The sequence below is a fragment of the Sylvia atricapilla genome, chromosome 18 (assembly GCF_009819655.1).
Source record: "Sylvia atricapilla isolate bSylAtr1 chromosome 18, bSylAtr1.pri, whole genome shotgun sequence".
Taxonomy (NCBI): domain Eukaryota; kingdom Metazoa; phylum Chordata; class Aves; order Passeriformes; family Sylviidae; genus Sylvia; species Sylvia atricapilla.
The window spans coordinates 2,990,067-3,016,640 of NC_089157.1; the positions used below are offsets into that span (position 1 = coordinate 2,990,067).

The following is a 26,574-nucleotide window of genomic DNA, read 5'->3' on the forward strand; positions in this document are numbered from 1 at the left end:
AACTAAAATTCTACTACCCAGAAGAGCTGAACAATGAGCTACACAATACAAAGGGTTTTAAAAACCGCCCTTGAGGGATGCAGCTGCAAAAATATGAAAATAAATCTTTTGCACTCATTGGTACAAAAATTCTGCCTGTGACACCTCCTGGCTACTCCTACATGGCAACACAAGTAGTCTGCAGCCCTTCCAGACAAAAAATTCAAAATCTGCTGGAGACAGGAGGCTGTGGAGACTCCTGCATTACTTACAGAAGAACTAAACCCTTCTGGAGCAAGGCCTAAACTTTTGCCTGCAGAAATATTAAATGTCAGAGTAGTATGTGGCTTCCTACACAGCACAGAACTGAGCTGGTCATTGCTCTGCCACATAACTCATACCTTTAATTCACAGAATGGTTTGGGCTGGAAGAGACTTTAAAACCATCACGTTCCACCCTCTGCCATGGGCAAGGACACCTTCCACTACCCCAGGTTGCTCCAAGCCCTGTCCAACCTGGCCATAAACACTTCCAGGGACAGAGGAGCAGCAACTTCTCTGGGCAACTTGTAGAGACATGGAGATTTTCACCCATTTTACTCTGGCATCATTCTGCATTTTCATAATGTTATGATATTGCTTGTCATCTGAAAGCACTCAAAGAATCACAAAAGGAGAAAACATTTAAGTTACTTAGGAATTGCATCAGGAGATTAAAAATTTGTTCAATATGAACAACTGAACTAACTCTCAAGAGCCTTGAGTGAGTCAGGAACACACAGTTCCATTTGGTTTGGTCAAAGCAGGGGAAGGACAGCGAGCAGGATCTTTGTTTCCTGTATTCTGTGCAAGACTCCAAAAGTTTGTTCATGAGGCTGCTTTGGGCAGTGCAAAACACCCCTCTGTGAAAGGTCAGGTTGATGATTAACTTCAGGTACAGAGGGACAGAACAGAGGTAGGCAGCAGGGGTGCTAAAATGCTCCCCTGATCTGAAATAAATGCTTTAAAACCCTTCACAGAGGCTAAGATGAAACCAAGACAGCTTTGCATGGCAGCAGCTCTACCTGCAGGCAGTCACCTGATCACAGATTACAATTCTTTTGTTCATGCAACCAGCAGCTCTGAATCTGCCAATCATCCAACATTCAGCACATCCACAGCAGCACAAACTAAGATTCACCACTAAGCTAACCCCAAGTGGTCTGGGCTACCTGCAAACTACTGTGGATTAATAGTACAGTTTGAACACAACAGTTTTTTGCAGAAAACAAGAAAAAGGCATGGCCTAAAGCAGAATTTCCTAATTAGCTCATGAAGACTCCATCAGTGGTAGGGATGAACACAGCAGTTTCCAGCCCCAGGCCAGCACACACTGCTCTAACACACACTTGCCTGTAACCAGCTGAATGTCTACAAAACTCTAAACCCCTTTACTAAGGGAACATGATTTTTTTATCTAATTACACACAAGCTGTATCCAGGGCTGCCAGGGCCAGGCAGCACCTGCCATCATGTAGAATCACTGAGTAAACAACAAGTGAGTTTGTGGCAGGCAGCAAAGAAGAGAAGCCTCTGCAACACTCACAAGAGACCAGGCAATCTGAAAAATGAAAACCAGATTGCTTCCTCCACATCACTATTCCCTTTTGACACTGCTAGAGGTGCAGGGAGACTTGTAACACAGCAGCTTCAAAATCCAGCTGTGTCATTAGTTCTGATAATCTCCCAGTGCTGTGAAGTCTCCCTGGCGACCTGCAGCTCTCCCAAGACAAAGTGACAGCTCTGTAATTTGTCTTTATGACATATTATGGAGACACAGAAACCTGAAGTCACTCAGTTGAGTCCCTTCCAACCTCAGCCTGAAGCTCCCTGAGTCTCCCCTATTTTCGCACTGATCCACAATGGATTTGTAGCTACTTTTCTTCCTGTTCATATTTCTGACCACACAACCTATTGGTTTTATTTTTGGGCAGTAAAGTACAAAACTCCTTCCACAGCAAAGTTCTGGTCTTTCGGTCACAGCCAAACAATGCAGGATCCTCCCCTCCTCCCAACAAATATCACCTTTGAGCCTCCTGGCAGAAAGACACTGAAAGATTCTATTTTCCTTTTCCAAGAGGTAGAATTTGATTAAAAAGTCTGAATAAATCACTGGATGACACCGAAGTTTACTGTAATAATAACATGGGTAAATGCTGTGCTTTGGAGCAGAAGAACCTCACTACAACAGAATTTTTTTGCTAAGTAGAAGTACATCTTATACTTGGATTTCCCTTGTCCGACAAGTATTATTTATTTTACTGGCAATACATCACTTCTGTGGCTCTGCATTGGAAACTGGAAAACACTACAACACAGACTCCCTGATCCAGTGAAGGCACAACTCTGAAAATGAAGTACAAGGCAGAAGTTCAAGGGAAGAAGATAAGACAACAGGAAGGCTGCTGGGTTGTTATGATTTAAAGGAAAATAAGTAGGTTTGGGAGCATTTCCCAGAAGAGAGAATGTGGTTGGGAGAGAGGAGGATCCTGGAGGCAGAAAAGCAAAGCTGCATAAATGACAGCAACTCTCAGTTTTTCAGTATCCTCAGCCTCACATTTCTATCTGGTGTGTAAATGCCCGACATCACCACGCAGCCCCATGTGCCAGCCTGGGTTGGATGCCTGAAAAAAGGTATAAGCAGCAAAGACAACCTGGTATCTAAAGAAAAACTACAGAAGAATTTGAATTTTGCCAACCTTGTCATCAAGTGCTGTTTGTTCAAATAGTACATTCCATACTCACTCCCATCAACCAAGAGCCAGGACTTTCAGCTGGGAACACAATCAAATCCTATGTCTGCAAAAAGATTTACAAAACTTTAGAGGAAATAAAAAGAATAAAATAACGTAAATATAATTCAGAATGCATGAATGTAATGATGCTCAGCATAAAGATATAGAAGGATTCAGTTTAAAAGTACATGGCTCTAATTAAAAACATGTAAAGATCTTTCAAGAGAATATTTAGTGACTAGGAAGTCACTTAGAATCCTGCAGGGAATCTTTTACAGATGTCCTCAGTTACAGGATTTAATCTAAATGTTGGATTTTCATTCTTAGCAGCAGTTTATAGTAAAAAATTATCTCCCTTCTCAGTGTTTACAGTTCTTGTCTCATGTACACAGTCTTCTGGGTACAGCAGCTCTGGGAACATCAGCTGTTAAATAGAGAAGACAAAAAGATCATCTCCAGCTGTAATGTCCCAAAAGCAGAGATTATTACAGGAAACCCTCTTCCAGCTTCTTACAGTAAGATGGCTGAGTAAAAGCAATTCTACCCTCCTATCACCTCGGCCTAAGTATTTGAGGAAAGCTTGACCAAGAGCAGTGCTCCAGCACCAGATGGCACTGTTACCTGAGGAAAACCACAGGAGACCAGAGTAACAGGCACAGAAGCTGTCTGACAGAAGTAAGCAGGAAAGTGGACAACATTTTGCCTATACATCAGCCAACACTGTTCCCACAGTAAAGCCTCGCCCAAAGCACAAATCAGAGCCAGCAATTCCCCAGGAAGAAACTAATGTGAGGAACCCAGCAGCTCCACAGACCCTCAAGCCTGGTGTTTTAAGAGGTGCCTGCTTCCAACAGGACCTAAGGAATGGCTGCAGAGACCCTGGTGAACTCTGAGCACGCAGGTGAAAGCAGTGGCTGTGCTGCTCTTTTGGCAGCATCTGATAAGCTCTAACGGAGATGCATTTGACTGCTAGAAGAAACTCCCTGAGGAGCTCACATGGATGCCAACAGCAGCCAGTGTGACAGGAAGAAAGAGAATCCCATTTAAGCCTCCAGTCTGGATTCCCAGGATTCCCCACAGCCCACTGTTTTAACTTGCCAATTAAACTGTGTACCTCCTTGTGTGCAAAAATAGTCTGTCCAGTAGCTCCTTCATTTACCTGAAGCAAAAGAATTCCTCAAATTGTTGTCTTGGGAGGAAGATGGCAGTTATTATGCAACAGGTTTTTCAGGTTCTGGCTGGACCTGGATGGATGGGGATGCCATCTGGACAGCATCAATAGCACAGAAATTAGTCACTGGCCACTCTGAGCTGCATGTGGGGCATACTGCCAGGTCTGGAGGAAAGAGTGGGGCTGCTCAGACCTCCATTTGCCTTTCAGAGGATAAAAAGGACACTGTGAGGAAATCTGTGTGACTGTTGCTGGCCAATTCACTCCCAAGGCACAAGATGTGTACCTCACCTTTCTACATCTTTGAGAGCAGAAGTAAAGAGTGTATCCACAAAAAATACTTCTTCGCTCCACATTCCTGGAGCAAACCAGAGTGGGCTCTTTTGCTGAACTAAACAGTTCTAACTCTGTGCTAGGACACAAAGCACACTCCTTCTCCTTTGCAATCAGGTTGGCAGCAGAAACTCCTTATTAGCCCACAGCAAAAAATCCACCTTGCAAAAACTGCCAGGGAACAACAAGAGGGAGACATATCAACAGAAAATCACCGTGTCTGCTTTCCAGCTGGTTAGCTCATTTGCTGCTGCTGTGAATACAAACCAGCCATTTAAATTAGCTTCTAATTGTTCACAATTATTCAGACACAGCATAACCTGCAAGCAGGAAGACGTCAGGCAAGTAGGAGAGAAAGAATGGTTTCAGATGCCTTGACAAGATTCACATATTCATGCCTTGCAAGTCTCACAGCCTGCCATCTCCAGCAATGCTGCCTCTCTCACAGACCCCCCAGATTGCAGAGGAAGGAGATAATCCATGGGTGTTTCTACACTTCAGGTTTCTACTCTTTCCTGCTCCCATTTTTGGACTGGATCAAAAATTAAACCAATAATATTTTGGTCTACCCCAGTCGTTCACAGTCCCTGCACACATAGGCAATTTGAGCAACACTATTTATAAAGCTGCTTAAAATTCTGGACACAGCCAGAGCTCTTTGATAGGATGTCAGCCATGCGACACCCAAGTGTGGGAGGTTGACACAGGATGGTTAGTGTAATACAGCCCACTCTCCTTTCCCTTTCTTTCACCCAGAGCCTCCACTACCACCCTCACAAGAGTCCCTTCCCCCACAGACAGCAATGTTTCACAATTGCTGCAATTTTCTCTCCTAGGGAAGACATTAGTGTGTTATCTTTAAATCCCTAGTGTGCCTATTTTAGTTCACATATGAGACTCAATGCAAGTCCAGTCTGCAGGTCAAATTACTTTAGGGGACTGAATCCAGATATATCTTTAAGGAAAAAATTCCCTCACATTCAGCCCTGTTTGGATTCAGAGCTAGAGCACTGCCACAGAACCAAAATACTCAAATAGGTCTAACGACTATCAGCAAATTTAATAAACTCGAGCAAGAATATTTTATCAAGTACAGAAACTCCTAGAGGAGACAAAATAACCCTGAAAAGCAATGTATAAATAGCTGTAGCTGAAAGCACAGCAAATGCTGTGTCATGCCACATTCCCAAGTCAATCCCAGGCAGCGAGCCCATGAAGCTGCCCAGCCTCCCTTGTACCTTCTGTGAGTTTCATGCTTGCTCTGGAATCAGAACATCCCCCTGGAGAAATATTCCTGGTAGATCTCACATGCAGAACACACTCCCCAAACACACTGCAGTGCCTTAGTGCTCTGTTACACAGGAGGAATGCTGTATGGACAGACAGGCTGCCTGCAGCTCGAGGAGAAGAGGGAGGGCAGTGGATTCCAGAGGTGGATCAGGACCTGGCTGGCTTAGCTGAGAAATACAGGATGCTCAGGCTGGCCTTGGGGGCAGTTTCTACAGCTAGTGATTAAGAGCACTCTGAGGACACTCAAATTTAGCTGACAAGGAAACCAGTGGTACTGCCTCCTTGTGGGGACACAGCCAGGGCAGAGGTCTGGGGTCACCTCATTCCCTCCTGGCACAGAGCAAAGGCAAACACTGCTTTAAGAGGTACAATGGCCAATGCTTGCTCCAAGGCAGAGCAAGCATTCTGCAAAGGCTTCCTGTTAACACACCTCTGAGCCAGCTGTTATCTACAGTTAAGTCAGACATCACTTAAAAAAAAATAATCAAAGCCTTTACATTAGCTGAAGCAACCTCTGGAATGCTAGAGAGAATCTACCCAAAATTCAGGGACAGCGTGGGTACCCCGTGCATGCATTTATTCCTGATAAACAGCAAAGCCACTCCCCCAGCTCACACTGCAGAAGAGTATGTGAATGCTACTGGGACAATGCAGCACAATTGCATCATTGCCCAAAAAACCTCAGCTGCATTTTCTATTCACTGAAAGAGTTTCGGTTATCCCCCACATACATAAATACATAACACATACATAAATGCTGTATTGGCCATTACAAAAAAGGAGGAAGAGCCCCTATTGAATCCATACACCAAGCTGCAGAAGCTCAGATATTTAACGACTGGATTTCTGCAATCCCTGCACTGTGACATCCCTTTCTGTGAGAGGTGGATCCACCACCTGCGGAATGGCTGAGGGAAGACTAAAACATCTCCCAGCCACAGCAGGTTTAATTCACTGCCTTCTGCTTATGCACTCTATTATACAAAAGCAACCAACCTTCAATTCCTTTCAATAAATCTGAGAAGAATCTCAACAAGAAGTGGTGACAGTTATGATACAATAGAGACAGAAATATAAAAGCCCTGCAGAGTCTGACTTAATACCCTTGGAGCACAGCTTTGTCTCTCCCCCCTTGCCCAGGTAAGTCTACTGGACTGACTTTTTCTTCCTTCCCATCTCAGCCAGAACACAAAGCTTTCAATGCCATATTTAAAACTCATCAATGCCATCATACAACACTCCTGTATCATTTTGCCTTTGGGTGTTTTCCTGGCTGACTTCTGAACCATTTACTGTAAGCTCTCCAGATTCTGCCAGCAGCCTGAGACAGCACAGGATTTGCCCAGCAGAACACCCAACATCGGCATGGAAACACCACTCTCCTCTCCACATTACTCTGCAGGTTCAGTTACTCAGCAGCATATTTGATGCGACAATAATTCAAGGTTATAGCTCGGGGAATCTTCGTTTCTCCTCATCTCTTCCTTGGGAACTAAGCAACCAAGCAGCACATCTAGAGATGGCTCACAGAACTCACTGAGCCCCTGGTCTAAGCAAGCACTTACAGCAATGGCACAGGAACCACAGGAGCAATCAACCCAGATGTTCCCCAGTTCTGTGTAAGGTACACACAGTTCCCATTCTAAACCTGCCTGAAGGCAGATTATTAAGTTCTCCTCTACCTATCTTTTAAGGCAAAATCCATTCTATGTGCATTAATCCTTGCCAGCGTGGTTTTCCTCTGGACATAACACACAGACAGCTACAAACTTCCTGTACAAATACATCTTTATGCTCCTCTTCTCTGCACAGGCTCTACAGCCCAACAGCTATAGAGCAACCACAAATTACTGGGGAAAAAATCTCCCAGAATACTCAAATCCAGTTTTCAAGGAAGACTTACGTGTTTAGGAGACCCAGCATCCAAAGAGTCCCCAGGGGAGTAACATACTTCTAGACCAACCAGGAAGCTGTGAAATTTTCCATTTTTAACAAGAGGAGTGTTTCTGAGACCTGGAACTGCCCCTTCACTCTGAAAAACATCTCTCAAAGGTCACCCCTTACAGGCATGCAAGGTGAGACTGATTGTTAGCAGAACTCACCTCAAAGCTGCCTATTTCCCCATAAATGTCAAAGACTAAAGCCACTAAAGACTAAAGAGTTTTCCAAACCGAGGTTTAAAACTGTTTTAAGGAATGCTTTGCTGCATCCCTCACCTTGCATACAGATCAAGAAGCCGCTCCTAGTGGAAAAAAATATTCTTTAGTGTCTTCTTGGCCCAATGTCACAAACATCACACAGTAACATCACCTGTAAGGTACTTCAGTGCAGAGCTGGTTAGAGAAGATACTAAAATAGCAATGGGAGATGTCATGTTTGACTTGGAAACTGTCAAATGTTTCATATTTACAAAGTGCACTTGCTTCCCTTCTGTCCTTCCCGCCCCTCCTTCAGATGTGCCAGCTCAGCCTAAGGTCTGAGATGAGCCAAGGTCTTTCATCCAAAGCACCTTCATTGCCTCTGTGGACTCTCAGGTGTAACCTAACTGCATGTAAGCAGCTCAACTGAGATGCCCTTAGAGGAGTAAGTGCTCACTCTAGACAGCACAAGCAAAAAGCAGTAAAACCGTTTGCCCAAAGTCAGCAGTTCTGCCTCCACATGGCCACATGGCCAGGCAGTGAGAGGCTGTTTTTTTCCCCCCTCTAAAACAAGCATCCAGAGCACCTTTCAGAGCAGAAAGGTACCAGGTCCTAGCACAGATGCAATACAGAGTCTTGCACTGTACCTGTGCTAACAGCAAGTATCTTAACCAAGAAGAAAAAACACTAAGGGCATAAAGCTAATCCATTACAAAGTCACTGATCCCTGTCCCTGCAGTGGCTTGACTCCAAGTGCATGCTTTGTACATCTGTATGCCTTTGCATCTACACATCAAACAACAAAAACAGTCTGGTGAACAACTAATCAATAGTCTCCTCCTCTGCAAAATAAATTTTACCTTCTTAAGCCAAGTGTTATCCTTGACAGTGAGCCCCATATTTCCTGGAACTATAATCCACTTGATGCCTACTTCCTGAAATTACCTTTTGTGAAGATATATTGCTATGCACATATACAGCAGCTAAGTGGGTATTTTGCTTTAACACCAGATTCTGTTATGTGCCTTACATACATAACGTGTTCTTTGCTTTACTGACTTCAGCTCTAAGAGAGGGATTTCAGCCCATCACAACCCCAGTGAAACACTGAGCCATAAACACAGGTAGAGCAGATCTGCAAACACTATAAAAATACCCTTGCAAGATGATTGAGAGGGCTCTGCTCTCCTGACAGGTGGAACAGTGCTCTGCCTCTTCATCTTCTAAAAACATTGAGGTTAACTGAACTCTGTCTTTACCCAGCACTGACAAAATGCCACAGTCAGGACTGTTCTGAAAAGCCTTGAAACAGGGACAAAGCTGCAGGCCTGTGATGGAGGAAAGGAATGACTGGACAGCAGATTTCAGAGCTGCTGAAAAGTCACATGGCATGAACTGAACAGCAATAGCACAACCGTAAGCAGAACTGCTCCGAGGTGCTGAGCTCCAGCCATGTTCTGGGAAGGATCCATGGGTAGATAAGCCTTAGGCTGCATTATATGGCCTGTCATCCCTAATTAAACACACAAACTAAGTTCCTCCTTAAAACTGCCCCTGCTCATTAACTGCCATTGTACACTACCCAGATGTGGCAGGCTCCTGAGCAGGAGATGCAACCCCCAGCAGCAACTCCAACCAAGTCACACGAGGCTCTGTCAGGACACTCCTAGGCTTACAACAGTGATTTTTACTTAAAAAAGGTTGCTGAGCTTTGCAGGCATATGCAGGGTACTGTGCCATCAGCCACTGAAATCCAGCAGCACTGGGGTTGAACATGGCACCTACGAAAAACCGGGTGTACTATTAAACTGGAGACAGCAATACACCAAGGAAATGGCACTTCTCCATGCAAAGGTGAACACTCTGCATATACTCAAGTATCTACTCATGTACTCAAGATACTGTCAAGATTAAAAAGCATGCTGAGTATACATGCTTTTTAACCATGAAGAAAAAGCCACAAAAGCGACACTTCTGCTAGGAATATGAATTGACCCACAAAATCCAGAAAGCACCTGATGCAGGAGAATCTTTATTGAAAAGTCCTCAACCATGAACATCTGCATGACAACCACCATCTCGAGGCTTACTGCTGACAGGCATTACTCATCTTCCTGTCAGAATTTTTTGGGGGATACATCCCTTACCAGGTGTGCATTAGGTGGTCCCCTGCATGTAACAACACAAGCCTTTGCAACAAAGTCAAGCAGTGACCACAGAGCACGTCCTTCTCCCCAAACAGCCAGCTTCCATCCCACTTAATTCCTCCGTTTGGATTAATTTCTCATTACCCCGGAGCTCTGTGCCTGGCTCAGACTGCCAGGGATGCAATGTTACCTTTATCCTATCAGACACTTAACGGAGACTCAAACCTCACTGCTCTCCTTTACCCTGGCCTGGGGCTCTGACACCAGAGAACTGTGATTTGGATAGGCAAAACATGGCATGCAGGAGGATGAACTGCCCAGGATGCCAACACTAAAGCCTTAAGGATTGTATGTGCCGTGTTATTCAGTAAGGTTGAAGCTGCTGTTTAATTAGGCTTGCTTAATGAGTCATATTAAATAGCATATATATATAAGAACAGGTTTTCTACTAGTGCAAGGACCTTACTGGATTATTGTGGTGACATGCTGCCACTATAATGGACTAGTTCTTCATTTTATATACTTAACCATGACCTACATTCCTTTGCTCCAAGAAGCCCCATCTCCAGAGGGAATGTGCCTCTTTAATCAGCTCCAGCATTTTTTCAGGGTTCAGCAGGGATGGATGGAGCGGCCTTATGTCTCTTCAGATAACACAGCTCACAGAAGCTCCATGAGAGAGTGGTAAAAAAGCTGCCAGGTTCAAATAATGGCAGGCAGTACCTGCAATCTGATCTGATGGGCACCCTCTGCTCCAGAGACCATCAGGACTGACAAAGACCAAAGCCTCCACATGCCACCAGTGAGTCTGGCCAGCTGCTTTACCTTGTGGGACAAGGGCTTGTCTCCTGGAGAAACTGCAGTCCAGATCAGATTTGAGGAGGAAGACAAATTCAGAAGGTGGCTTTGGGGTACTCAGCAAGCTCACTTCTTGTCTCCACAGGAAAGGAGCTTGTGAGCCATTAGTGAAGACAACAAAGACAAGCAGACTCATGGGCTGCAATAAAATACAAAAAAAACCAAAAACAAAACCAAAACTCAAAAAACAGGAATTCACGTGTAAAGATTACACCTAACCCTTGCGTTCCAAAAGTTCTGGGCAATTCAAACTGCTTTCAAGATCCAGCCTCTATTAATGCAGATCTAGCAAAAACCAACCCCCCAAAACACACACAGTCCCTAAGAAAGTCCCCAAGAAACCAAAAATGAAACACAGAAAGTTCAAAAGACAAGGAATTTGTGTAAAGCTGCTCTGGGGTAGCATATCCAGGGAGCCAGGCCTATCCCTCAGAGCTGCAGCCTGAGCTGCTCAGAGCCTCCCCTGGGCACACCAGGGACATGGCCACTGTCTGTCAGCAGGGCATCAGGGACAGCAGCTCACACTGAGGTCATCAGAATGCAATAAGAACAGAGAGAAGGCAGAAAAAGCACTGAATGACACACCTCACTGTCACATCCTTTGGAAAACACACATTTGAGCAGTGTATTTTCCCCACTGGAATTTGTTTCAGATACGTTTTTCAATCTCAGATCAATTTTAGACATTCAATAACCCAATGGTTTTTGCAGGCTGAACCTCACCATTTTTCTGCCCTCTCCATCACCAGCAGCAGTACAAGTCCCTGATCCCTTTGCAGGCTGCTTGCTCTGTGGATGCAGGAGGCAGAACAGGACACGCCCAGTGCTGCAAAGCTCCACACCACTGACAGCAGTAAAAATAACTCCTGCTTTGGTACACACTAAGCAGTTAAGAGCAGGAGATACACACAGAATGTACATACAATAAGCTGTCACAAACCAAGGATTATGTTGCACAGAAATAGGTCTCTGATTTAAACAGATATGAGATCACCAGGGGCGGAGTAAGAAAAATCACAGATGAAGAAAATCCCATGATTTTTCCTCTGGTTCCTGTCACTCCAAACAGAACAAACTAAAGAGAGATCAGGCTAAAGGTTCCCTGTAATTGGAAGGAAACAATCACATCCTCTCCTTTTTCATGGTATAAACTCCTTCCTTTTTTCAGGCAGCTCTTCTGAGACACTGGCTGGGAAATATGAGTGAAACGAACTACTAAGGCAGCGGTCAGGCAAGTCTGGCAGCCAGACCACATCCAAATCCAGGCTCCCTAAGGCAGGACAGACCTGAGTGTCTCCCTGCAGCAGGACCCAGCACCACAGACACCATTTCTACGACATCCACCCCCTCACTGCAGCACCAGCACTTCTCAGATTCCTGGTGCTGTTCAGCATTGCACCTACTCTAAAACTTCTCCATCCTGTGTGCCAAACTCGGGGAAATGAAACAAAACTCCCAAACCCAGCTGTGTGCAAGCAGGCACCTTCACTCTGTACAACATACATGCTGCTTCAGCCCCAAATTCAGAGCTCTTTATAGCTTTCAGTCTGGTCATGAGGCCAGCCTGAGATAGATGGCAGGACAAAACCAGGAATTACTCTAAATCATTTATACAGAGGTGTGGTACACACTTGCCCATCAGTGCTTGAGTCTGCCACCACCATGCTCCAGATCCTTTTCAGGATTACATTGACACCACAATGCCACTACACAGGCTGCTGCATTAAAATACTCCTTGACAGTCAAAAGCAGGGCAACACAAGGAAAACTTCAATGGGCTTTGGGTGTCCAAGTTCTCCAGCCAGGTGCTCAGACGCCTCAGTGTTAAAGCATTTAAGTGTCATGCACTTTTTTAACAGGAATAGCCTGAAGCTCTGAAGTCTGCTTAAAATCAAAGCCTGTAACTCAAAAGTCCCAAATCTATTTCATCTATCAAAGATGTTTTTCATAAAGTAGCTTTTAAAAAAAGATGGCAATGAAGTTTAAAAAGAAGCTGCCGCTCTCATCTCAAGACCAAGTGATGACTGATAAGAGTTCATCTCAGAAAGTGATTGTAATAATGGCAATGTGCAATTGAATCCTGCTTTTCTTTTAATACGTGTACCCATCTCAAACCCTTCCACCAACTTCAAGGAACACTCCAGGGCTGAATGGATGGAACAAGACAAACTAATTTTCCTCTTGCAGGAGCCATTAGTGTCAGGAGTATAGTCCCACAACAACAGTGCAGAGACAGCACGTGACAGATAAATATTCCATTGGGAAAGTCACCATGGCTCACTCTTTCAGAGGACAATTAGAAAAACAGAACTCTGAAGATACTTAACACTCCACTAAAAAGCAGACTGCCAGATGTTACCAACTGTCTGGGCACTCAAACAACACTTCTGTTCATAACAATGGGGAGAAAATAAACCCTTGTGATGTGCACAAAAGTAGGGAACTGGAAAAGTATGGAGTTTCCCGAAAAAAAAAATCCCTTATGGTGGTGGAATAGGGTGGGATAAAACCAAGACATACTGAACAGTGTGACATTTTAACAAGAGCAGCTTTTGTGAATGGAAGCACTGAGATGATTCAAGGAAGGATCAGAGTTTCAAAACACTTCAAGAGTAGCTCTGATCGATACCTATCTCACCATTACAACATCTCTTGGCAGAGACACGCACGTTTCAGTACATCCGAGGAAGACAATGCCTCTCAGCTCTGAGACACACACCACTCAGATGTCACCCAAGTGACATTTCAGTAGCACCTGCCTCCAGTGAAAACAGCTATTTATAGCAAGGTGGGTGTTGAGAAGGGTGATTTCACCCATCACTCGAGGCCTGGGTGTAAATCACAGACTGCATGTTGTCATTTCTGATTAAAAGCTCTTCCTGGTCTCTAATGAAGATTTGCCACTTTGCTAAATCACACTGCAGCTGAATATGGCAGGTGCCTGGTTTTCCTGAAAGCAGGAGATAAACTCAAAGGCACTGTTTGGATGAGACTAAGCTTAAGCAGCAGCACTAGGTATGCACACAGCACATACTAACCTTGCAATGTTCCTCCCAGAGCCTCATTTCCATGAGAACAGAAGAAACATCCTTTGTTTTATTCTTCTTCAGAATACAGATAATGCTGCTTCATTTTATACACCCTAAAGCAATTTAGTGGGGGGGAGGATTGCCCTTCTAGCTCACGTGCTAATGCTGTTCACTAGCAGGAAAACCTAAAAGCTCAGCTCAGCATCACTCCTCGGTTCAGACGCAACACTCACAGATTAGAAGGTCATAATTAACCAGTTAAGCATTTTGAGAATATCTAGGGATCTTTTTCTGATGAAACTGGAAAATTGAGAGGGCAAATGGATGGCCTGCCAGCCACCCAGAGCAGGGAAGGGACTGCTCTCAAGAGCAATGAATATGCTATTGCCCTGAATAACTTAATTCCCAGAGAACAATGAAAATAGCAGAGATAAGAGATGTGAAAAGAAAGGGTCTTTGAGTCTGTCCAGGTGTGGAGAGAAAACCAAACCTAATCAAAGGGCATGAACACTTCAGGAGCTCTGAAGCAGCCAAATGGTATCAAAATCCAAAGAAAGAGAGAGCTATGAAAAAACAACCTGCTACAACAACAAACTTTTGTGTACAGCAGCAGTACCTGATCCTCTTACAGCACAGCAGGAGCCAGCTGAGCCAAGAGCCCAGCTACCAAATACTTAAGAACTGCTATTTGGTGTCTATTCTACCGTGCTCAGTTAAATATACAGGTTGGACAGTGATGCTCTGAATATCATTTTGCCTCTAATCCTTGATCTTTTATTTTAAGGCTTTATTCAAGCGTTGCCAGCACTGCAGATCAGAGGCAGGGAACCTGAACCGTGCTAAAGATGGGCTAAGTTAGCAGCACTAACAAGAATAACTGGCACTTCATAAAGATTCCTTAGGCTGCTTTCCAGAAAAACTATCATGAATTCCTCAGGTCCTGGGGTGTTCAGTTTGCTGCCACCATCACAAACTCTTCCAGCACCAAGAAGATGCAGAAAGGAAACAGCAGAGTTCCAAGACTGCTCATAAATGCTTTTATAGAACAGCTTGCTAGCCCAAACAGTACCAAGCAGCCACAAAGATCCCTGCTCTGGAAAAGAACTCTCCACCCTGAGTTTGTTGCCCTCTCAGCAGTACAAGAGCACAACACTCATTCAGAGACACAGATACAGGAGCAGAGAGATGGGAATCTGCCCTACAAACACCACCTTCAAAGCTGATTTTTTTAGTCCCTTCATTTCTCATCAAAGCTCTCCGGACAGCAAGCACTTATCACTGCCAGATTAGAAGAGATTATCACAAGAGAAAGTTAAGGTTCTTGTCAGTCACCAGGACAGTAAAGTGCACTCAATGGTTACTATGAGAGGTACGGTGGGTGATGAGACCTCTCTACCCAGCTGATCATGGCCAAAGTCAAACACTGTCAAATTCAACAGGCCGGGTTTCCAGCACTGCCAGTTTCCAATCTGGCATAACCACTAAAGGGATAAAAAAAAAAAAATCACTTTTGCAGCTCCCTGTTTGCACTGCACACTTTAGAGCAGAGCGAGCATGGCAGCTTTGGGAGCTCTCAGATAAGAGCATTTCCTCCAGAGCTGCCCTGCTCGGCTGTATATATGCTAATCAGGAACTGCTGGAGCTCAAGAGAAAGCAACTGCGTGGTGCACTAACAAAAGAAACCAAAGCACCCCTGTGAGGGAGACATGAGGTGTGAACACACGTGGTGTGTTTGCACTCAGTGCCAATTAAGCAGCAGAGTACAGGGAATTAGTGCAATACACACACTCGGGCTGCAGTCACTAAAATAAGAGGAAATTCAAATCATAATTATTTTAACCATTGTGCACAAGCGAATAGATTTCAAATGGTAACCAATACCTATGGATGGTAATTTGGTACTAAATTATGTTACTGAAAATAGAAAAAAAATACAGACAGCACAATTAAGAGGAAGCCAGGAATTCAGCCTGGATTTCTTCCAAAGTTCAGAGTGTCAACACTGAAAAAAACCAGAAAGACTCTTCTAACTAAAGAGTTTACACATTCACTCAAGTGACTAGAGCAATTACCATATGGGTGATATTTATTTTCTATAAATTAAATTTTCTCTAAGCTCCACAACAGAACAAGAAACACGAGAACAGATCACATAATATTCCTGTGAAATACAAAGAGCGCTTGATGTGGGAATTGTTTTCATCTAACACTTGGGCTCAGGAAAAGAACATGAACAGCATTCAACAAGGCACTCGAGACTGCTCAGGGCAGCCAGAGCCAACTCTGATGAAGAAAGCACGGTGTGAGCTGGAGTAAGCGTGGACAAGGGTTGCAGAGGGGAAAGAGCCTCTCCGGGAAGGAAGTTAGTGATATACACACAGTCTGAGGGTGAAAAGGGAGAAAAGAGTTGGGCTTGAGCACATAATAGCACATTTATAAAGACAAGCAGCTATTTAGGAGTTAGATTTGCTTTTTACCAGAGGAGATGGGCGTAAACTATTTGCGTGTTTATGCGAGAAATTACAACTTTTCTCATCCAGACTGGGACAGGTTCCTAATTCAAGGAATCAAAGCAAAGAGTTAACTCTTTAATAGAACTTCTCTGAGAGACAGAGCAGGCTGCTCCTGCAGTGATGCCCTCAGCAGTACCCACCTAGAGTGCTCATAGGGAGCTCCTGCCCAGCACACGTTTTGTTACAATGAAGTTACCCTGTGCTTTGCTTTATCATTACAGGGCAGATTCCATTTGTGAACCAAACGACACTTTCTCCATCATGTACCAGCACAATCCTCACCATCACACAAAGCTAAACAGAGGACGTTTCTGGCCCCAGAGTCTAAAGCAACAAAAAGCTGAATCAGCTACGCAGGTCAGATGTTGTGGGTGAAAAAGTAGTTACTGAGTCCATGCTGAGCCAATGACACACTCTGGATCTGCTTGTCCAATTTTAACACAAAGTGAGATCCCACAACACTGACATCAGGATGATAATATCAGTTAATGAATTAAGAAAGCCATTGTGAAGTTTCTTCCTCAACTATGCAGCCAGGAATGCTGGTGTTTCCTGTACAGTGTCACCTTCCCTGCTGTGGCATTCCACAGGGTGCTCTCTTCTTTCTTGTATTTCAGGAATGTACAGAGATGCACAGTCAAGGAAGTTTTGTGATTATGTACTACTACAACTAGGAAGAACTTCTCAAGCTCTTTGGAATACACTTGAAAAGTCGGCCAGACCACCCCTTACAGGAAGCAAATGAATCATCCACATCTGCAGACTTTAAGAACCAAGAACCACAAAGGCACATTTTAAACAAAGGATGGAGATTCCTCTCTTCCCTGCTCCCATTTTCTGCTTTACACTGAACCCATGGACAGTTCATTAAGACAAGGCAGTACCACAGCACGGAAAACCAGAGCAACTTCAACAACCTGCAGCACAAGGCCAGAGAAAAGACTTCGGGCACAAGTTGCATGTGCTAAGGACAAAAATCTGAAGAGGCGGTTCATGATGTATCATTTCCAGCCAGTTATCCAACTGTGTAGTAACTCTATATTTAGAAAATGTGGCTATTTTGTCTCAAGACTAATGTTGTTTCAAGGAACTTGGACTCAGAGGCTGAACAGAAGCATAAATATTACTTGCAATAGTCATGAAATTTATTTGGTTGGATTAGATACATAACCCAACTTCCAAGAGAAAAAAACCCCAACTTTTATCTTCAGAAGCAGACAAAGCCAAATGACAAGTAGGGCCTTGCTGGAAATCCCATCAACTCACAACAACAATATTAAGCAGTGCTCTGTGCACACTCACTCCAAACACTGAAAGGCAGAGATGTGCGGGCAGAGAGCAGAGCAGCAGCACTGGACACTTGGGATGGGCAGCACCCCTCACTGACATCTCTGACCCCTCTCCAGCAGCAGGGCAAGCAGAATGGTCATTTTAGTGCCATGAGGGTAAAGGAAAATGCAAAGGTTCCTTGGTGATCAGTACTACTCAGGCTCCAACTGTTTCAGTATAGCTGCTGCCAGCAATTTCACTGAGGACTGAGACCTAAGACCAGTTCTCTAACAACAGATCTTGAGCTAAGAGGTCTGAAATCCCCACTTGATTCAAGAAACACCATTGTGAGCTAACATAAGAGTTAATCTTGGCTGCTCTTCACTGATTACATTTCTCAACCAGCCTTGCAAAACCTCCAGCTCACTGTATTTACACCTAAACTAACTTTTAAAACACTGCGTTACTCAGTTTAGCTCCTCACATAAGCGAAACCAAATCAAACTTGAGTTACTCCATGCCAAGTGGTGAGTTCCCAAACATCCGATTTCACACATATGCCAAATAACCAACGTATTGTGGCTCTGCCTGAAGTAATTTCCCCAGATAAATCTCTAGCTGTAACTGCACTGAGGAATGTCAAAGTTTTTCCACTGAGCAGCCAGCTCATGCTCTTGAGCCCTGGAAATGGTCAAATAGAAAAAGCACTAAGCACACACCAGTAAAACACCACCTGGCAGCACTGATGCTGGCTGTCTTACCCAGAGTCACCTGAGGGGAGAGTTTTTGTCACCTTTCCAACACCCACTGCCACATCAGAGGCCAGAAAACGCTTTGAAGATGAAAAGTGCTACTTATTTGCTAAGTATCCTTTATCAGCAGAAAAGCAGCACCATTTCTTACACCCAAATGATTCAGACACAAAGTTCTTTTATTCTCAAAGAAGTTATATCCTTTCAAAAGTAGGTAAAAAATAAATCAGTCATGATGGAACTAATTCCAGCTCACCGTATTAGTGTATTTTACTAAGCAGAAGATTCATCACCCACTGACAAATGACAACTGTACTCAGTCACTTCCACAGGAATAAGTTACCAGAACCCCCAGCTCCAGGCTAAGAAAAATATTCAGAAGCCTTAAGCTCCTCAACTTTTCAGCTGGTGATTAAATAGCCCTCTTCACTTGTCTGTCTCCAAACCCCTCCCTCACAAGCAGGAAAGCTAAAGGTTTTACAGGCAGCAGTAAGAGCAAACCACTGAGACTGTCTGATGTGTGCTGAATACAGAACCACACGGTACCACTGCTGCAGTTTTATTGTACAAAACCAATCCTGCTTAATGGACCAAGGGTATGGCTATGCAGTTTCTCTTCAACTCAAGAGGCTGTAACCAGAGGCTGTGAAGTGATACCACTGCAAATGCAAGCTGAGCATGGTTTCCTTGTTCCTAATGTACTCCTGTGAATTTAATTTTTCCTGGCCTGGAAGCTACAGTGAGATACCAAGTGCTCCTGTCCTCTCCTGGCCTGCTCTGCTGCCAGTCCTTGGTCTCACCTCCTGCCAACAGCTTTCACATTGGCCATTCTTTCACAGAGAGCAGCAGCCCCAGCTGTTAAGGAAAGAAACAGGTTATGATTTTAAAGACAATGGCAAAAGCATGGAAAAAACCCAGCTTTGCAATCCCAAAGAAGCCTAGCTACCTACAGCATCCAACATACATCATCAGGGAGCTCGTTGTTCAAACCCTTTGAAAAACTGGACAGATTATTTATGGTGTAGCTTGATGTGTCCCACTTTCAAGATCTCAGCATATGTGCATAAACTGCATTTTGTATCTTGGCTTCCACTTTGTATATCCAAGCAACCTCATACACCATGCCAGCAGGTAACACACCAAGCAAATCCAAAAACCCACTAAAACTACAGAGGTTCATCAAGATACTGGTTTAAGACACCACCTCAACACGCTAACTATTCATTTGTTAAATTTTAGGTCAGCAAGTACATGGTGCACACTCATAGAAGCATCAATACTATTTAGCTTAAGTCTTCCCAGTGACCTGAACTGAACTGCAGCACCCTGCAGTCAGAGCTTCTCTGGTAAAACCTGCACCTGACTGATGGAGAAGGCTGAACAAACCATAAAAGTGATGCCCTTTCTTTCAAAAGCAATCCAGAACATGTATAGAGGGACAGACTTCTTCAAATCTGCTCACTCTCAACCCATGGTTTTGGCTTTGATCTACAGGTCATTCTGTGAGAGGAAGAAATTCCATGTGCAGGAACTTATTGGATCTGTCTCTCCATTTAGTTGCTCTAAACTGTAACACACTTAAGGGCAGAAAACAAAGAGAACATCATCTATACTTCCCCTGACCTCTCCTGCACACACCCATATCCAACATAGTTATCAAATCCACATCCAACACCACCATACTTGTTTCCATCTACACCACATGCTGAAGATTTGAGCCCAGTAAATGTTCACAATTTTCTCTTGTGCCTCTTCCATGGCCTGGTTCAAGAGCTCACAAAAACGGGGCAGAAAGCACTGCAGACATATGACTCCATCCCTTTCTTTTGGCCAGATGTGCAGTCAAACACACACAGGAGGTAACAATAACCCTGAAACGCACAGGAAGAGATGTTTGCTATCAAGAAATGCATCCAAGTATCTAAGTCCCCAGCTGTACCACCACAGGCACACAGCATCTTCTGAAATTCAGTCAGCACAGACCAGAAACAGCATTAAAGCTAAAAAGACACCTGTCAACTTGAAATTCAGGCACATCTGAAAGTGCTGCAGCTATTACAGTAACCAGCAACCCCAAGCATCTTTACTGTCAAAACCACACGCTGTTCATAGTATTTGATGTTTTTAATCTTCCCTAACAACCATTACCCCCTCAAAGTTTCCTGCTCCTTTTAGAGAAGAAGCATTTAACATGCAGAAAGAAAAAGCCCTATCCCAGTCCTGGGACATTGTCATTAAGAGAAAACTACTTTTGCTTAACTTCACAAATTCAGGTTAGCAGAATATTTTTGATTCAGATATAAACATGCACATTTCTATTTAGCAGCCTACTAGCAGATGGAAGAAAGCCCAAACATTACCATGGAGTCTCCCTTCAGTTGTTGGGGTTTTTTTCCCCCTAGGAGTTAGCATTCTCATACCTTGCCACAGGTCTAAAGGTCTCAGGAATGGGACACATCAGCAACACAGAGTCTGAGCTGAGTTACAGGTCAAGTACTCTGGAGAACCATGTAAAATGCAGAAGCTGAGCCATCATCTCACATCTCTCAGTTCCAGGAAAGTCAGAACTGCCAACCTCAAAAGCAAGCACAAGGATTTCAGCTCAAATGATCAGCTCCTGTACTTAGGATGACCTAAACACAGGTCCCTCTGGGCAAAGACCCTGCACATGGTGGGAGGTAACAGCAGAATGGAAAAAATGAGGCAGGATTTTCCTAAGTAGCATTTAGGAAGGTGTCATCACCTTCTGAGCCTTTGAAATCCCCCAAGCAATTAAACAGTCAAAGGAGAAGAGGCTTTTAGCTTTCCAAACACCAATTATTTCCCATACCAACACAGATGTTGAACATTAAAAATGTCTTTCCTCTGAAGAGAGGAGAGGTGCTGAGGACAGCTGCCATAAGCAAGCAAGACCTTGTCCCAAAATGCATCTGCCAAAGCTGCTGCTCTTTAACTTCAATAAAGAATCTGCAGCCAAAAAAGAAACTTTATAAAATTGCCTGAAGTCCCTTTTTTTGCCAAAGTCTGCACCCGAGCTGCATCGCATCAGCAAATAAACTTGTATGAGAAAGCTGAAGTAAAATGTCTCACCCACACAGGTATTTTAGAGCCTGTCATGGGCATTGATTGATTCCTTCTAAAGCTTTTAGTGCACATTAGTTTGTTTACTAGTCCTAAAAGCATTACTAATTTAGTTTGGGGTTTTTTTTGAAGCTATAGCAGCACACTGAAAGGGAGCACACCTTGGAAGAGAGCACAGCACAAACACTGCTTTGCTTGAGGACAGGCTTCATCCATTTTAAAAATAACACTCCTGTCTGCATTTGGAATAATTATAAAAAATGGCTTAGCCCAGATGGCCACTTTCAACTCCTGAATTACCAATTCACTCTGCACACAGTACACAAAGCAGTAACTGTGTACAATATTTAGTACTCCTGAGACCTCCACACTGTGAACTGTGCCGGATTCCACTTTTGCAGTAAAATATTAATGACGATCCCCAAGTCTATATCACAAGAGCCAAATAAATCAAAGCAAAATGGGGAATTGACCCAAGGGTACCTAACCTTGCAATGGATACTCACAGGATGGGAAGGTCACACAGTAATTGGTTCTATGTTATGCAGAACTGCAAAAATTCCCGTAAGCCTTTTCTCTTCTGTCTCTAACAGCTACAAACATCAGGTGGTTTCAAAGAACTCCCCTGGGAGACTAACTGAAATGTCAGATGCAAGAAGAGGGTTAGACACAGCTTCCTCACTCAGTAAAACCCACTATTTATAGTTTATGGGCATGGAATTGGTGTGCTGCAACAGAACCAGAGTTTGGCACTGTGGTCAGCATTTCCTCACGGCCCTGAAAAGGATCCTGCTATCCCTCTTCACCTGCCCAATGTACCCACACTGCATCACCACACTTCCAGATGGCCAACACCTCGCCAGGCTTGAAGATGGAACATTTTTAAGGCTGTTTTCATGCCTCAGTTGTAAATAAGTTGCAGAGTCACTAGCTAGGATTAACATCTGAAGGGCACAAGCTGAGGGGCTGGGATCCCAGCAGTGAGGGCTCAGAGTGGCTGTGAATGGACAGAGGGAAAACACAGACCTTGAGGATCTTCAGAAACTCCTCTTGTGACCTTGTATTAGATCCATGACCCAATATCTGGAGGTCAGGAAATTACAGAAGTGAAGGGTGGAAAAGAACAGAAGGTCTTTGTAGGATGAAGCAGAGCCGAATTCATGGAGAGCCTTTTGGAGATAACATCAGGCAATTTCCAGGTAATGAGTTTATCAGCCACCAACTTATGTCTGAGAAGTCCTGATAGTTTGAATCTGTTTCCAAAGCAAAGCTGAATGAGGTTAAGAGAGTAATCCAAGCTAAACCGTATTCCGGACCTTATAAAAAAGGCTGCTTTAAAATTGCACCTGGACTCTTAAGGCAAAGCTGGGGTCCTGCAATTGTCCCTACACATAGATCAGCCAGCACTGTCTGTGGATCACAGCATCACACCAAGCTCTCACTCCCAGAGGCAGGCACAGGGAACTTGGGAGGCCTGGCTGGCCGAAGGCCTTCAGATAAGGTGCTGAAACACAACACCTGCACTTTCCATTTCCTCCAGCTGCACAAGAGGCCTATCTGTCTCACCCAGAGCTTTGTGAAAATGAAAGGTGGCAGAGAGCTCTGAGGCTTTCAGGGGAGAGGCAGGAGGAAGGGCAGCAGCATTTTAAAGTCCCCAGAGCCTGACTAATACCTAGTATGTTCAGGCATTTCCATAAACTTCTCAAAGACAGCTCAAATGTGCAGTAGGAATGCTGGACTACAGCAGAGATATCCTGAAATTAAAATTCAGTTGGGTCCCAAGTACTCCTGATAATTCATTAGAAAAAGCATCAGGTGTTCACAGCAGTTCACAGTACTTCCAGACCTGCCTCCCAAATTACATTCAGATTTAGCTTTAACCAGCCAGAGGAACTGCTCTGCAGATTTGTTGGGTCAGGAAAGACATGGATGGCAAATCTATCTGGAAAGGGAAGCTTTCTCCTTCCAGGTCTGCTTAGGTTTTACGATACTCAGCAACAGTTATTTCCCAGTGTCCTAAATGGCTGATATGGCCACAGAAAGCAGGAAAGGAGCACTTGAAGCCAGAGAGAAAGAAATTCCGGCTCTTCTTTTATTCACATCATTGTTGTGTGGCTAATGACTATCAACAGGGGAACCAAAGGCAGGAATGTGCTCACATACACAATTCTTGGAGGAGCTGGTGGGGCTTTGCATCAACTGCTAAGCTCTATCTCAAGAAAAAGTTTCTGTTATTGATTAACATCAATAATTGTGTGCCTGGGTTTAAGTGGCATTCTGCCTACCATTCCCAACAGGACAGAGCAACAGCAAGTGTTGAACTTCCAGATGCAACACGACTGGACAGGAAAGCTGGAGGATTATAATTGGGTACAGAAAGCTGCTTTTGACCTTTGCACTGGAAGCCAAAGGTGCTGTTTCCCTGGACTGAAAATTTCCAACAACTTTATTTCTCCCTCAGTTACAACACTCGCTCTATCCAACATACACACGAGGATTCCCAGATCCTGAAGCACCTGACAAACAAGAGGCAGACATGCAGCCAGCTTTCTGTGTGGAATCAGGACCTGATACACTAAATTGACACACAAAAGCCTTGGCACCTTTACCCTCTGCCCATTTCAGATTTAAGGGAAATAAAAGAGTGCAACAAACATCCTCTGGAGTCCAGGGTTTAGCTGTCACCAGAACATGTTAATGTTTTAAGGACATCAAACAAGACTCTCACAGCCAAAGATGCTAGTGAGTCAGGCACAGCCAAAAGATGTACCTGTAGGTAACAGCACCAAAAAGCCAACAAACTTTAGTAGGATAACCATGTAATGCCTACGGTTTGTACCCTCCCAGCACAGACAATGACAAGCATGCCAGGCTTACCTGGCTGGTTCTTACACATCAGTGGAACCCAAAAGGGGCTGGCTCAGCAGGCAGCTAAAATGCCCAATTAATAACCACCAAACCATGATCAGTCTCACTGCATGTTTCCAGTGGTGTCAGGTTTGTTTTCAGCAACCCCAAACTGCAGTGCAGACTGTACACAACGCCTCTCAATTTGGTTAGTGGGCAGCTTTCCAAAAAAAAAAAAAAAATCAATAGAAGTACACCTAAATTTCTGAAGCACTGAGGAAACTTCTCCCCAGGGTCCATTACCCAAGTGGTAAAGGCACCTACAGCACGGCAGAAGCACTAAAAGGGAAGACAGACAGACTGTTTGTTTACATAACTGCCTTTGATTTCTGATGCTCCTCAGTCCAGCTTTTTCTAACACTGCAATGGGTGCAGTTACCAGTGACTGAAGTCAGAGCTAACACTCCTGGATTTGGGAACCCAACAGCACCAACTAAACCTGTGTTTACTCACCCAAATGGAGGCAGCTTTGCTTAGATGCTGAAAAGCAAACTCAACTTGGGACAAATTTCTGCTGCAACAACACACCAAGATTTTACTGGAAGGTTGCAGTGACGGAATTATGGAGGGGTATTTTTTTAGAGAAAAGAGGCTTTTTTTTTAGGTAGCAGTATCTTTTCAGAATACCTGTTTTCATTTTCCTTATCTCCAAGCGGTCACGTGTCTAATGACACTACCACCTAAATTTAGCTCATTCTGTAGCACTGGCAATCCTAGCGATGCCTTTAGGACTGCAACACACCTTTCTTCCTCTCACTCTCCCCTCTCTCTTGCAGTGTTGTGGGGCCGTGTCTGAAACAGCAAAGCAGACGGTTCTCCAGAAGCCTCCTGCCTCCCCCTGCCAGCCCCGAGGAGCAGGGGGACCCTGCAGGGACAGTGCAGGCACCGGTTCTGCTCAGTGCAACGCCCATCCCTGGCAGCCCCTTTGTGCTCTATTACAGTGCCCCTCTCGCCCGCTTTTGTCTCTGAACTGTCAGTCAGCCCGGGCTAAAACCCCAGGCTAAAACCCCAGGCCAGAGCAACTTTGGGAAGTGGGAATATTCCAGTGCAGACCTACACCTTGTGGCTCGTCAGATATAATTAAGATGCCACAGATATACGCGCACCTCATTAGCAAAGGGCAAATGCTCACGTAAACAAGGGCAGACCCAAACCGTCTTTGCTTCCTGCTGAAATCTTTATCCAGGGGTGGTTTCCCTGCTCGACTGCTGACTCCCCTAGAACAGCCGATGACGACACTGTGCAATAAAGGCTGGGATACTGGCCTACAACTCCAGCAAGTAAGAGATGTCTGGAAGTTCACTCAAATCACCTTCACAGGCACGCTTCTCCTCATGCCAGCAAGCCCCACTGCCTCAGCACAGCAGCCGTGCCCTGCCATCAGCGCCAGGCAGCAGCAGCATCCATGCTGGGCTGCCAGAGGGAGCTGATGAAGGGAGGGACGGGGATTTCACACTCGGGAGAACCCCGTCCCCCGTCCCCGCTCCGGCTGCACGGGCGGGCAAGGACGGCGGTCACGGGGGAAACGGGGCAGCGACCTCCTGCCCGGGAGCCTCCAGCGCACCGACCCCGCAGGCCGAGCAGGCCCTGCCCCGGGAGGCCTCCAAGGCGGCGCCGCGGTCTCGCAACCGGCGCCAGCCCCCCGGGGAGGGACCCGGGCCCGTGCAGGCCGCGGGCCGCCCCTCGCCCCGGTTACCTTGGTCTCCTTGACGTGCTGCTTGATGCCCTCCGGGTACCACTGCACCCGCACGTAGCCCCGCCGCAGCGGGCTGGCGCGGCCCTCCTCCCCGCCGCCGCCGCCGGGGCCTCCCGACTCGGAGCCGCCCGAGCTGGCGGCGCCTCCGGCCGCGGCCCCGCGCCCGCCCTCCTCAGAGTCCTCCTCCGAATCCTCGCCGTGGATGAGGCGCACCAGGCCGAAGCGCACGGAGCCGCGGTAGCGGCCCGACACCAGGTCGTGGGAGAAGAGGAGGCGCTGGGAGCCGCCCGGCGGGGCGGAGAGGGGCAGCGCGGCGGGGGGAGCCGGGGGTGCCGGTGCCGCCGGTGCCCCCTCCTCGGGCTGTTCCGCCATGGCGCCGGTGAGCGGGAGCGCGCGGCCGGCAGGAGGGGGAGGGCAGGGGAGGGGCGGCAAGTAACGGCCCGGGGGCGGGGCCAGGGAGCGCCGCCCACAGCGCCACGGGCCACGCCCACATTGGGGCGGGGCTGAGGGGAGGGCGGGGCCTGGGCGGGGCCGGGGGGTGCTGATCCCCGGGGATCGGGGGATTGCATCATCGTCCCCAGGGATGGGGGCCGGCATCCTCCCCGGGGATGGGGGCTGCATTGTCCCCAGGGATAGG

The 26,574-nt window shown here is 45.5% G+C and overlaps 1 protein-coding gene across 1 annotated transcript in view; it reads right to left on the reverse strand.

Annotated features, from left to right (window-relative positions):
• Nucleotides 1-26,352, reverse strand: part of UBE2O (ubiquitin conjugating enzyme E2 O) — a 62,197-nt gene extending 35,845 nt beyond the window's left edge. The window contains exon 1 of the mRNA XM_066332056.1: nucleotides 25,938-26,352. Within this exon, the coding sequence (XP_066188153.1) occupies nucleotides 25,938-26,309 (372 nt within the window). The 5' untranslated portion in view covers nucleotides 26,310-26,352. The remainder of the gene's footprint in view (nucleotides 1-25,937) is intronic.
• Between the last annotated feature and the right edge of the window lie 222 nt (nucleotides 26,353-26,574).